The 14,756-nt window shown below is 41.1% G+C and overlaps 1 protein-coding gene across 3 annotated transcripts in view; it reads right to left on the bottom strand.

The window, feature by feature from the left end:
- The window catches only part of LOC126401736 (receptor tyrosine-protein kinase erbB-4-like), a 391,678-nt gene that overhangs the window by 65,823 nt on the left and 311,099 nt on the right, over window positions 1-14,756 (bottom strand). For all 3 annotated transcript variants that reach the window (XM_050063210.1, XM_050063212.1, XM_050063211.1), the window contains exons 16-17: window positions 12,530-12,574; window positions 6,789-6,921 (exon numbers count right to left, since the gene is read on the bottom strand). In XM_050063210.1, the coding sequence (XP_049919167.1) occupies window positions 6,789-6,921; window positions 12,530-12,574 (178 nt within the window). The remainder of the gene's footprint in view (window positions 1-6,788; window positions 6,922-12,529; window positions 12,575-14,756) is intronic.

Below are 14,756 nucleotides of genomic sequence, written 5' to 3'. Positions count from 1 at the left end.
GCATGTGTAGCAGTAGCAGATGTCCCAGTTACCTCCACAGCTTTGTGCTGCGTTCATGAGATATCGGAATAATCTATAAAATGAGTTCCTGATCATATTTCATGGCTCACTCCCTTTGCTCTTCATTATCAATACATTGTTTAAACAATCTGAGCAATTATCAGTGGAGCACATGAATGCACCATCAACCTTGGCTGGCTGAGGTCTCGACTCAAGATTGACTTCATTGGTCCTCACTTCATTCAGTACCGCCAACAAAATGAGCAACAGGAAAAGGAATGACCACGCCACTTTAGGAGTAGCACGCAGCTTAAGCCGTACCTTACGATAACAGCAAGGGGGTTAGCAGGAAAAGTTGAGGCTTCACGAACACTTGGACGTTTGACAGGCTGGCCCGGTACATACCGTACACTAAAAAGAGTTGTTTGTTCATTTTTCGCCCATCACTGTTTCCCGTTTTCCCATCCTCCACCCCAACACTTTGTTGGAAGGAGCCCGCTTTCTCTCTGGGTCCCCCCACCATACAGGCCCCAGTGCATCATCACTGGTTTAGACAATTAGACAGGCTGCAAACAAGCCTGTAATAACAGGGAAAATGTGTATATGGAAAACCAAAAGCAGGTCAAAGCTGAACCCAGTAAACTGGAATGGATTTGTAAGAGGAATAATTTCTCAGTGTCTTCTACCAAATACCTTCGGATCAGCCTGATTTTCTGACTCCTGCTGTTTCTTGCATCATCTGACTCCTTTTCTCAGATGTTGCTGAGCATAAACAACAGAAACAACCTCAAAACCAGCTGAAACAAGATCCTACTTGTTTTAATAAATATATATATATCCATATAGTTCCAGTAGGAGTAGATATCCTGGTGTATTTAAAACTGAAAGACCACATATAAAAATAAGTGATGCCCCTAAGTTCCATAAAAACAGCCCATGTTTTGTATCTGCTTTATGTTTTGGCTAAGCCTGTGTACCAAACAGAAAAGCTTTGCTCTTCACACCTCTGTGATATTCAACATGACGCATTTGGCGTCTTCTGAATCACTGGGATCTGGACTTAAATTTTGCATGAGGCTCAGTATATGTGAACAATGCTTGGCTGCACTACATGCATTTGTAATGACATCCCGTGCCTCCGTTCAGCCAGCCTGCCCTGGAGTGAATGACGGAAGCTGTCCAACTCCTCCGAATGCTGAAATCCTTCTTGTAAGAGAGCAGAGGAGAGCGTGTAAGCAGCGTGAGAGCTGTCCGTAGCCTGTGGTGCTGAAACACTCACATGGCCTATGGCTGTACAAAGCAGCTGGAAGAGGACCTTGGGGGAGGAGAAGGGAAAGGGAGGGCAATTCCAAGTGCATTAGTCCTGCTTCATTGGACTGGGGTCAGAGTTCAAGGCCCAGGGTCGCGCCGCAACAGTGAGGGGACTTTGCTGTTTGTGCTGTCTCTCCCTACGAGCAAAGCAATTTGTTTTCAGGGGCTTCCTTAAGAGGCGCCGCAGTGCGAGACTGGCTTTCTTTCAAGGTGAGAGAGAGGGAGAAGGGAAAACAAAAACAGAGCTAAAAAGATAGAAGAATAAAGTGTTTGTTCACAGGGGAGACAGACAGATAAATGGAGATACAGAGATCAAAATGAGGAACAAAAAGGAAAACTAGAAGGTGAGGATGCAAGAAAAGACAGAGACAGAGAATATTAAAACAAAGACAACAATAAAGAAATGAAATAGCTGTGTGTTTTGCGAGTCAACACCGTGCAACAGCCTTCACACGTGTCCTTGATATGGAAATGTTGGCTGAGTGCTCAGATCGCGTCTTGACAGCGCGTACTGGAGGCATCTTTTTCCTGTCTGACACAAGAGGTGAGCTCTCTGTTTAAAAAAACCGTGGCAGATAGGGAGAGAGAAGGAGAGAGAGGGGGGAGTCCCTGAGCCTTCGCTGTCCCCAAATCCCTCACCCAGACAAGCTTGATCTCCATTCACAGACTCAGCTCTATTATTCGTTTGAATAGAGAATCCACATTCGCCAGCCAGTCCAAAGCCTATCGCGCGGTTTCATCAGCCAGAAAGAGCCTGTGGAAAGTGTGATAGAGGGTGCGAGGAGCGCCGGTTTTTTAGTATGCTGGGTAGGTGAGAGCGGAGAGCAGCATTCAGATGGAAAGTAAACAGGGAAAAAGGAGTATCTGTGTATACGCACAGAGTATGCACGCACTGTGGAGGCACGTAATCGTATATTAAAGGGAAGAATTTAAATTCCAGAGATGTAAAGAATCTCTTATAAAACCAGTGCTGGCAACAAACTCATGCACCTTATGTTGACTTGAGACACATGACCACTGCGTACAGACAGGGCTGGATATGGATAACGTCTCGGATTTTGGATATCGTAGCATCAAAAGTGTTTTCCTGATGTAATTTTCTGAACTTGCCAGACTGTTCTATTATTTGCCTTTACTCACTCATTACATTACTGATGATTATTTATCAAAAATCTCATTTTGTAATCAGCCAGTCAGCCACACTGGAAAATGTTTCTGCAAACCACAAAATGTTGTTCATTTTATATGAATCATATCAATGTTTCTAAAATGATGTAATATGTGGAGAGGATGGTGGATGGCATGCCACCTAGGCGAGACACCCACCAAGCTGCAAACCACTCAGTGTTTTCAGCAGAACATTGTGGTGTTTCCCAGTGCTGTTTGTCACATTCGACTTGGATGTTTTATACAGACACTGAGTGTTTTAAGCGGCACATCTTGGCATTTCTCAGTGGCGTTTGTGGCATTGAACCTTGGTGCTTTTTTCCAAACCTGGCCGTTTTTAACAACACACTGTGGCATTTTAGTTTTTAGTGGCACATCTTGGCATTTCCCGGCAGGGTTTGTGGTATAGAACCTGAGTGTGTTTTTACCAAATGTGAGTGTTTTTAGCAGCACATATTGGCAATTCTAAGCAATGTTTGTGGCATCAGAACTGGGTATATTTTTAGTGGCACATCTTGGCATTTCCAAGCAGCGTTTGTGGCATTGAACCTTGGTGCTTTTTTCCAAACCCGAGTGTTTTTAACAACACATTGTGGCATTTCCAAGTGGTATTTGTGGCACCAGAGGTGGGTGATTTTTCTTAACAAACCTGAGTATTTTCAGCAGCACATCTTGGCGTTTCCCAGCAGCGTTTGTGGCATCAAACCAATGTGTGTGTTTACCAAATCTGAGTGGTTTTAGTCGCGCATAATGGCATTCCTAAACAGGGTTGGTGGCATCAGAACTGGGTGTGTTTTAATCAAACCTGAGTATTATTAGCAGCACATCTTGGCATGTACCAATGGCGTTTGTGGCACCAAACCTGGATGTTTTTTGTTGTTGTTTTTTTCAACTAAACCTAAGTGTTTATAATGGCAAATAGTTGCCTTTCTAAGCAATGTTTGTGGCATCAGAATTGGGTGCGTTTTTAGCGGCACATCTTGGTGATTTCCCAGCAGCATTTGAGGCACCAAACCTGGGAGTTTTATACTGAACTTGGGTGTATTTAGTGGCACATTACGTGTTTCCCAGTGCCATTTGAGCCACTGAACCTGAGGTTTTTTCCCGAACTGTCCCTTCTTTTCCAGCAGCTTTTGTGTCACCAAACATGGGTGTCTTTTGCCAAAACTTCTTCTGTTCCATACTAACCACACACAAGTTCTTTGTGCCTAAACCTAACCACACATTAACCACAGCATTGTTGGGAAATGTAAAGTTTGAACATATCTACAAAATAATGTACAAATGTAAAGTATCTGTGGTTTGCAAAATTGTGCAGTATGAACATTTTTTCTGGCAACTAAATATTGTGTGAAGGCACCAATAAGCAACCTTAGAATATCATCACAATATTGTATCGAGGTACTTGGTCAAAAATACCATGATATTTGATTTACTCCGTAGTGCCAAGCCCTACTTACGAGATAATTTAGATTTTCACAGTGGACTTATACAATGGCATTTTAGACTGAAATCCCTCCATTTTGTCAGCTCAAATGATGGCCACAGATTACACATTCACATCCCTGCTGGTACAAATCACAGCTGTCAGGTAATGACACTTGGATCCACAGCTTTGTTCCCCCCCGTTCAGCTTATGCTCCCGCACAGAATGACCTACAAAGACTGGGCAGGTTCAGTGTCATGCTCAGGACACTTAAACACGGCTGTTAATGTGCGTGTCGAGGGGACTGAACCCATGACCTACTCTTAATGAGTGGTCCATCTGTAACCTGTAGGCCAACCTGTCACAGGCGTTAAGGATTTTATTGTGTCTAATTACTTTTACACCCTATTAGGTCTCCTCGGAGGATGGGGAAATTGACTCGGCTGGCGATATTTCACGTTTTCCTGGCGGAGTATTGAAGGGGCAAAAAAATCAGTCACAGGACAACTTTATACAGGGAGATGCAAAAGGGGTCAAGAAGATCCCCCTCCAGCCTGACCCTCCCCTGCCTCTGCTTCTCTGTGACAGTACATTAGCGAATCTGCTTGGACTGAAGACTTCCCTTCCAGTCAAGAGGCTGTCGGAACAGGGACCGCCTGATTAAGATGGATGTGTGTGGCCGGGATGAGGCAGAAACTGCCCATGGCCGTCCTCCTCCAATTCCCGCCTCGAGCCTGACAGCTGTCTATAACGCTGCTGCCTCTACCTGTAAATTATACTAATGCAGACTGACAAGCAGCCTGCCCCACTCCTATAGGCAAGGCCACTCAGCGGACCTGCAGTGATGACATAACTGCTGGGCCACATACTTGAAACAGAGAGGGAAGAGTGTGTCGTAGCAGCACAAAGGTGATCAACCAGAGCATGAACGCACACATAAACCCTGCACTCACCTACACCTCCATCTTTGACTTTCTCTTTTGAATATATAAAGTCTGGTCCGCTGCCTAATGCTTCCCAGTAATGAAAACACTTCAAGGCCAGATCGATGGGTGATGGCGGCCGTGCATAATTTTAAAACCCTCCGCGCAATGCGTGGTTTGGATAAGCACCATCGCCAAGGTTTAATGTTTCAAGGTTTGCTTATGAGTTTGGTTGGCATCCATGTGGAAAAGTACACTGCAACTTTGAGGTAAAGGATAACAAACTCAAAGAAAGTGGGAAGCTCCGAGTGCTACTGTATGACTTTGGTGAATCCGAACTACCTTTAAAAAACACCAAAGTCACACAGTAATGCCGGGTCCCTTCCGACAGTCACTATGTCAGATTAGGTAATTGTGGAGTCATAAAATTGTGCCGTGACGTGGCCAATAGACTTGACAGACAACACGTTGGTCCATGACCAATCATTGCTGGTTGTCTTTAACGACGTGCGTGATGTCATCGGATTATTCTTGTCCTATTACTATCATTTCAGTTACTATGACTGTTCATGTCCCAGCCGAAATTTTACTGTAGTAACCCACAAAGTGCCACCAGCTGGTAGGAGCTACATTTGAAGCACCACATGGCAACTATGCAAGTCACTGAATCCTCCACAAGAAGTTCCTGCAAATGTTTCACAATAAAAGCCTGTTTAGAAAATGAAGGGATTCCCTCAACCCTCAAGTTATAAGGGGCTTTTGATTTGAAACAGATACAGGAAGTGTTGAGTTTGAAATGACCGCATGATGCATTAACTTTATCAAGGCAAACGGGAGCATATAAAAAGTAAATATATAAAAATACAGAGGGAATAATACATAATGGCCCATTTATAATGTAGTCAAATGAAGCTGGTAGCCTCTGCAGTTGTGGTGAGTAAAAGCCCCGCCACTATTTTTTCATTTTCTTACTTAATATCCTCAATTATGAAGACATAACATTCTTTGCTAGCTTGATGCTAATGGCAGTACTCACGGGTTGCTAAAGTGCCTCTGCTGTTACATGCCATTGTTTTTCCTATTTCACTCTGTGTGGTAACGTCCCTAAAGGAAATATCTAAAAGCCTGGCTAATATCGTGAAGTGTCAATAAGGCATAACACAAACTATGACTGAGGCAGTGGTAGATCAGCAGCTCCTGTGTTCAGTGATGGTAAATCATTATTTTTTCCAATGGAGTCTGGCTTTAAAGAGAGCATAGATAACTTTCACTTTTAGCCCACTCCTCCATCGGAAAGGGCTGTCTGTGTGGGATGTACTGAAGTGGATAAATGAGACTTGGATTATACTGCACGAGTTGTGTGAGAGTTTGTAAATTGATGTTTTGATATAGTTTTGCTGTTGTTAAATGTGGACTCCAATAACTTCAATTCATCAAGAATTTTCTGTTTTTTAGATTCTTCCTTAACTGTGGAGGCATGCGAGAAAAAACAAAGTTTCCTTAATGAATTCAACTTAACATGGGGTGCATAACTGATCTAAAAATAGTCAATTGTGAAGTAAAGTATTCCTTTAAAGTAGCAGAAAACCACAAACGTCCCAGCTAAATGTCAAATTGAACTTGTTTGTTTCGTTTATTTACGCAAACTCTAAAACAAAACTTTGCCTTGTTCATTTTCTGTCACATTAATAATAAGGTTGGCATCTTTGAGGAAGCTTTTCCCAATTTCCTCTCGGGATCAATAAAATTCATTATACCGCAGTAATTTGTCCAAAGCAATTACCAACCCCAAAGCTATGACTAATTTATTTTGTAGTTGCAAATGCAATAATTAATTCTCCAATCTGCAATGCTGTATCCTCTGACAAAAATGAACTCAAAAGAAAGAAGACAATTTTCAGTTGCTTTAAAAAAGAAAACGAAAATCACTCATGGAGTCGTTATGACTTCCATCCTCTCACCTCTGTCTCCAAGAAGCGCCGCAAGGCCCTCTTCTTCTTTATGCTTTTGCGTCGGACAGAAACGGCCACGCTGAGCGCCAGTATGACGATGATAAATAGGCCGCCGATAATGCCAGCTGCTATTAGTGGTGTCCTGTAGAGACGGAGGAAGGGAAGCAACATTAACATTGCTGAAACATTAAGAAACTAAAAGGCACTTTGAAAGAAAGTGCAAATTCAGCCAATGCTGATGAATTCTCCAACCTGCTGTTATACGGGGGAAAAAAAAGAAATCCTACCACTTCAGAGTCAACCCTCTACTTTTAGAATGTTCCCTTTGATTGGCTGCAGCTAAGAAATATGCTGCTGCTCAAAATGACCCAAACTCTAATCAACTTTTCCACCAACAACCATCCAAGAAGCCTTAACATGACTGTTGGGAGAGTTTAAACAACTTTCCACAAATTCTACCTCCACTCCTCAACTCCTTTCTGCTCTCCTCATTTTGCACCCCTCCCTATCATTCCTCTCTCATTTTGTACAAGAGCACACAGCTATTTCCAGGTGAGATGCTTCCATTTTCACAGGTCAGAAGAAAAAGCCTTTGAGGGTATGTGCTCCTATTACTTGGGTTGGTAGAGAAGCTACAGCTTGTGCTACACTGGACTGGATTCCTTCATATTTCAGCCAGTCATCTCAAACTTGGTTGGAACACTAACAAATCATGCAATTTAACTTTACTTGAGTTTAAAACTTTTTTTTTACTCTGATTTATAACAGAGACAATAAAGTAAGAAACTAGAGTGAAAGACAGAAAGGCAATTACTAGTATTTCTACAGTTGTCCTTACCTCCACACCTTAAAAGGGACAGTTCTTACCTGTAGAGCTGTTTATCAGTCTAGATTGTTTTGGTGTAGAGATGTCTGCCTTCTCTCCAGTTTGATGGAACTAGATGACACTTGGCTTGACGTGCTCGAGGTGCCAAAAAAGTACATTTGAAAAACTCAACAGCAATGTCTCTTTCCAGAAATCATGACCCAGTTACTCAAGATAATCAACAGACCTTGTCGTGAGCAGTATCAAATAGGAACTATTTTCTTTCTACCGAACTTTATACGTCAACTGTTTCACTGCACAGAAGGAAATGTGCATCTACTCATAAATGAGAGACTCGTGCTTGTGACATTGATGATGTCCTCCTCAGCTGACGTGAGCTAACATTAGCTAGCTAAGTGGTGCTAGGTGAGCTATAAGTATATAGCTTCCTTCTGCACAGTGATAGGGTTGGTGGGTGCACAGCTGGCCACCAACTTTGTTAGCTGTTAAAATTTGGTTAAATTTATTCAGGTGACCAAAATTCAGTGAAGCTCAGCGCAAGTTCAATCAGCAAGACTTTCTATCAATCAATCAATCAATCAATCAATCAAACTTTATTTATATAGCGCCTTTCATACATCAAAAATGCAACCCCCAAAGCGCTTTACAAACTAAAAACATACAAAAAAAAAATACTACAAATATTGAAAACCCGCCCCTCCCACCCCCACATAACAGAACAGGGGAGGACAGGAGCGGGAGAACTATGGGTCGCCACATGAACAGCGCCCCGTTTACTTAGATGAAAAAAGGAGAACAAGAGGAAGGAAGAGGGAAAGGGGAGGGGAGGTCTCGCAGCACAGACACTGGGGGGCGCGCACGCAGAGGTAAACGGCCTTGGGAGAGCTGGTTATCTCGGGGAGCCAATGAAGATAACAATTGTTTTGGGTCAGGCCGACACTGCAATTTTTCGTCTGCCTTTGAGTCTCTCTGAGTCTCCCGGTGGCTTGCTTCCAATATGTCCGAATTGGTGGCCAGTTTCAGCTGAGCCGAGCTGACAACTTCTCCAAGTTGGCATCCATCTTGCGAAGGAGTTCAGGAATCGCATCCAGCTTGCGATTGAACTCACATATCGCTTGAGTCTGAGTGTTGACAGCCCTGCACATTCCCTCAGTCATGACGGGCAGCTTCTCGATTGCCAAAAGTGCTGCCAACGTCTTCTGAACTTTGCGATAGATCAGGAAGCTGCTAACTCCAAACAGTAGAATGCCTGTTATCATAATTCCAATTATGTAGACGTCTTCAACATCCTATTTGCTCATCCACTCACTCCCACTGCTTCCTCTAATCAGCTGACGATGGGTGTTTACTCTTCTAGTTATCCAATCAAACCTTGCCACGATCTCTATCAATCCTTTCCTACCATTCTATCTGACTGTTTTACCCATGCCATCCAGAAGTCTTCTGTCCGCCATCTGCCACCTACAGCTTCATCATTCAACTGTTTCACGACACAGAAAGAAGTGTGCATCTATTGCTAGCTCACTTAGCACCACTGAGCGACCTAACATTACAGCTTAGATGAGGAAGATGCCATTAATGTTAACATCACACGCTGTCACAAGCACAAGCCTCTCATCTATGAGTAGATGCACGTTTCCTTCTGTGTAGTGATATGGCTGGCGGGTGTAGTGTGCTAGAAAGAAAGTAGAAAGAAAATAGTTCCTACATGAAACTGCTCACAACAAGGTCTGTGGATTATCCTGAGTAACTGGGTCGTGATTTCTGGAAAGAGACATTGCTGTTGAGTTTTTGGCGCTTTGAGCACCACAAGCAAATTGCCATCAAGCTCCATTATATTGGAGAGAAGGCAGACATCTCTACGGCTGATATCTCCAACACTCTGCAACTCACACCAAAACAATCTAGACTGATAAATAACACTACAGGTAAGAGGAAAAATATATTTTTGATTTTAGGGTGAACTGTCCCTTTGAGTTATATTTGGTACCATAAGGGAACCGTAAAAAGCATATAACGAACTTAATTTAGAAAATCCTTCATTTTACAAAGCATTGCATTTGACTTTGGAATTTTTCTGCTTTGATGTAATTTATATGTGCTTCCCAGCATAATTCATCACCTGCTATCACTCCACATAAATGAAAAATTAAAAGTGCCAATCCTTCACAAATTGCCTCTGAATCTTCTGGAGGGAAACCTGCTTAAGTCAAGCCTAAAGGTTGGAAGTTAAAAGCTCTCTCTCGTCACTAATGATGGCACTAATGCTTTTGCCATTTACATACCTCTTTGCACTTATGTGTACTCTTATGCCACCACTCACTTCTGCCCTTCTGCTACTCTCTCTTCCTTTATCCTTCCCATCTGTATTCCATTGTCACCTTCTCATCAGAATCCTCACTGCCCTCTCTTTCTCTTTATTTTTTTTTTCCAAAACACAACCACATAGCATAAAATAACACCCGCTCCCACTTGACACTTGAAGTCCAAAACTCTATTAGTTGTAAAGGCCATTAGCAGCTAATGGAAGACTCATGTACCATGGAGCTATGGTGGAGCAAGGTGCCGCAGCTTTTGCCATATCGATTGTGACAAACCCAAGGAAGGGGGAGCTTGAAATTTACAAAGAGGATGCAGGTCTCGACATAATGAGATATACAGCCATGTGGTGAATAGTAATGCAGCAGTTTGGAATGGATTAAATAGAAAGGGGGAGGAGAGACAAGGAGAAAAAAAAACAACAGTGGAAAGAACCATATAGAGAGGGGATTAAAAGACACAGAGGGAAAAGAGGAAAGAAGCAAAGGGAAGAGAAAGAGGCCAAATAACAGAGTGAGACAGCATGAGGTGAGAGACAAGGGAAAGGACTTCTCCAATTAGGAAGAAAGGGTTTACAGCAGAACAAGCGACATGGGGTCACCAGATGAGACGGGGGAATAAAGCCACTGTAAGAGCAAGAGAACAACTCTGGGGATAGAGACTCAGCAGAGGCCTGCCAGAGGAAAATAAAAAGGTCTTGTTTCTGATTCCTCTCTTTAAAATGAACTCAAGACCCCCTTTTTATGGGTTTGCTGGTTTGGTTGAATTCTAATGAGTCTGTCACTTTGCTCTTACTGTAAAGATCACACGTTTTATAGGTGTTTTTAATAGAGCTGCTGTTCTGTCTTCAGGCTATTTAGGTTGTGTGTAAAATACTTTTTTCTTAATTCTACTTGGCTGTTGTTGGTTTTCTTTCTTCTTCTTCTTCTTCTTTTTATATACAATTATATTAGTAGTATCAGCAGATAGTAGTAGAGGTAGAACAGTAATGTTTTAACCTGAGCTGCTTTTTCTTTGGAGAGAGTCCAAGTCACATCACAAGACTTAAAGGGTAACTGCCATATTTTTCGATCTGAACCCAATTTTCCCACGTTTCTGTGTCTTGTATTTTTTTGTAAAAAAAAAAAAAAAAAAAAAAAAAAAAAAGGTCCAGTATGAGTGACAGCACTACAGCCAGTAGCAGCAAAACAAGCTGCAATGTAACGTTAAGGGGCAATTGTGCACCATTTGTGCTTGTTTTTACCACTGACAGGCTCATATTGTTATTTTAAGTGTCTGAACAATATGGAAAGGATCCTTACAGAGACAGACCTTTTTGTTTAACCAGATACAGCCCTGAAATCGCCATTGCCAGAGCCCCCATTTAAAAAACAACGCAATTTTATAATTAACAAAATAAAACTCACACAACGGTCTTGGTTTTGGTTCTTCCACTTCTCCAATCATCACCAACTCTAGTTTGGTTAAAATAAACCCTGAGTCACCCAGTTAGATGTATAAATATGTTGGCTCTATACACATAAAAATGACTGTTTCGGCAGCTGTGAAACAGGCTACAATGTAACCACTTGTGACATTTGTGCACCGTCAACTAAAAGTGCTGGTTTTTGTCACTGACAGGCTCAAATTGTTATTCTAAGTGTCTGACAACATTATGGAAAGGACCCTACAGAGATAGGCCTTTTTACTTAAGAGTAAGATTCTTGTTGTTTGACCAGAAACAGCCCTAAATCGCCATCGCCACACCCACCAAACTCCATTTAAATAAACTGTAATTTCAACATCATAAAACACACTTAATTCAAAGTCGACAGAAGCAAAATAAAATGTACAAAAGCCGTCTTAGTTTGTATTTCCACTGTTCCAACAATCACCAACACTTGAAATAAATCCTTAATTCACCCAGTTAGATGTGAAAATATGCTGGCTCTATACAGCTTAAGTTACTGTTTATTCAAATGGAGTCTGGTGGATTGGTGATGGCAATTTTGGGGCTGTTTCTGGTCAAACAGAACGGATCTTACTCTTTAACAAAAGGGTCTATCTCTGTAGGAATCCTTTCCATAATGCTGTCAGACACTGACAATGATAATCTGAGCCTGTCAGCGGCAAATTGACGGTGCACAAATGCCCCAGTTGGTTACACTGCAGCTTGTTTTGTGGCTGCCGGCTACAGCCTTGTTGCTCAATACTGGACCAGTTTCAAAATGGTTGTTCCCTCTAGTCACTTAGACACAAAACATGTGGGGGAAATAGGGTCCAGTTTAAAATATAACAAACTTACCCTTTAAGATTTGAAGTCAGTTGCAACTCTTTTAGGCCTCTAAATGCTAAACATTGAAATCAAATGAACACTGACCATTTTTGCTCTCATTCATAATTAAAATGACACTCAGCTGACACACATTAAAAGCTAACAGTGGCACAAATTAGCCCATGGTATTCAGATGACAACAAAACATTCCTAAGCCATCCATCAATTATAAAATACAACATTGACTGCACTCTTGTTAATGACTACCATGAGAAAGTGTAATGAGTAGTGGCAGGATCTGATGGTGGTCTCCCAGATCCCACATTACAAATATATCCTGAGATCCCTTACCTGTCCATCATCCCAACACAATCTTGGAGTCTTGGCCCGACGCACCTGCAGGGCAGACAAACCAAGAGAGATCATCCATTAAATCAGGGACAGGTTATGAGTAGAGCCTCGTGTTGTCTTTCTTCCATGTCAATCAGCTGTCACTGGGCAGGGACCTGTGAAAAATTGAATCCACGAGCACGGCTGACCACTCGTCAACATGACAGGAAGAGGCGTTTGGGTGGGGAAGCACTGTTCTTGTTTTGTGTGATATTTAAATGGATGTTTTTTGGACTGAGACAACATTTCCGCACCTTCTGGGAACATTTTTCTAAACAAATTACTGTTAAACCTTTGGGGAAATTAACAGAAAACACTCAAATTTCCTCTTCAATGTCTATTTAAAATAAACATCCTCCATAGAAGTGGTGAGAATATCTAGAAAAAGTGAAATAAGGCTGTTTGTTTCTCCTCTGAGTATAATATCACCTGTTTCACTTACCTCAAAGCTGAAACACAGAAATAAGGTGGAGAAATATTGAGCTAGATGTTGAGGACTAGCTGTAGAAGCCATGTCAGGTGAGTGGAGGAGGCCTGGGGATGATTATATTCTGAGATGGCAGCCCTCTAGGGGCATTATCAGCCTAATACACATGGAAGCACATAAGAGACAGTAGGTGTTTCAATTTTAAAAGCCACAGAATAATAATAATGATAATAATAATAATAATAATAATAATAGTAATAAATAAATAAATTGAAATTTAATTTTAAAAAATCATTTAAAAAAATCATTTAATTTTTCTTTTCTTTTTTTTTTTTTTACTTGAATTTCTGAATTGGAATTTCACCAATCGAATTTGGAGAACCTGAATCTTTTTTTTTTTTTTTTTTATCTTTTTTTTCTTTCTTTTATAATTCTGAAACTTGTACTTTTGGGTCTGACTTTGTGATTCAGCTTTTGAAATTGTAATTACAAATTTCACATTTTAATTCAGACAAGCACATTCAGAACAAATAAATCCAGATACATGGTTTTCAAAGTAAAATACTTTGTTAACAATTTACTTGAAGGTATCTACCTAAAAGTGACATGACACGATCCTGAACCTGTCATGAACATTATGTACATGTCATAAATGTTTATGACTGCTGTCATTAAGTGTCATTCGGTTTTTGTAATGACAAGTTGACATTGTTTGGGTTCTTGATTATGACAACTTGTCATTAATCAAAGTGACATTACCAGAAGTTGTCTTTGTCATGACAAGTTGACATTAAATTTGTTTGGGATGTCCTTATAATGACAACTTGACATTAACCAGAATGACATCACCAGAAGACGTCTTTGTCATGACAACTTGACATTAACAAGAAATACACCTCGTTTTGTGTTTATGACAAGTTGACATAATGATTGATACAAAGACATCTTCTGGTAATGTCATCCTGGTTAATGTCAAGTTGTCATTATAAGGACATGCCAAACAAATTTAATGACAACTTGTCATGACAAAGACAACTGTTCAAGTTCAACTGACAAGTTCATGACCATGCCATGTCATAGTGACAGTGTCATGTCACTCTTATGTAGATACCTTCAAGTAAAGTGTTACCAATACTTTAATGCTATGAGTTCAGTGGCATTTAAATTTCAATATTAAGTATTCATCATAGCTGCTTTACTCCAACATTTATGTCAGGTTTGAGTTGACTCTGATTTTTGGATTACTCCCTCTAATATAGCATCTCTAACTTCTTTCCAAACACAAGCAATACTACAAATCTTTTTTGTTTCTAACTATCGCAACAATCAAAGCCTGCAATGCGGGGCTGATAACACGCTGATCAGTGACAAGTAGAGTTTTTAGCATTAGGTAAGCAGGACATGATTAGAACAGACTGTTGGCTGCTCATTAATTCTATCTCCTTGAGAGGAGGACTTTGAACAGCAGGATAGACACAGGAGAATGGTTTTTGAATGCTTCTGTGTGTGTGTGCGTGTGAGCTGCATGAGCACACAAGACACAACAAATTACATAGCAAATTAGGAGAGCAGGCTAACTTTGGAATTAAATCGGTGACAACTGTGGCTCCTCCAAAGTCACTTCTTTGTCAATTAAATGGTGTACCAAATAGCTAATTAGCGAGCAATCAGCGTCTGTAGCCAATGTTGTGTGTGCGAGGATGCGTATTTGTGTGTGTGTGTGTGTGCAAGAGCCACATAGTTTCCTTCCCCGAGAACAAA

This window comes from Epinephelus moara, chromosome 15, assembly GCF_006386435.1.
Source record: "Epinephelus moara isolate mb chromosome 15, YSFRI_EMoa_1.0, whole genome shotgun sequence".
Taxonomy (NCBI): domain Eukaryota; kingdom Metazoa; phylum Chordata; class Actinopteri; order Perciformes; family Serranidae; genus Epinephelus; species Epinephelus moara.
This window is presented reverse-complemented; position numbering and strand designations above follow the sequence as displayed.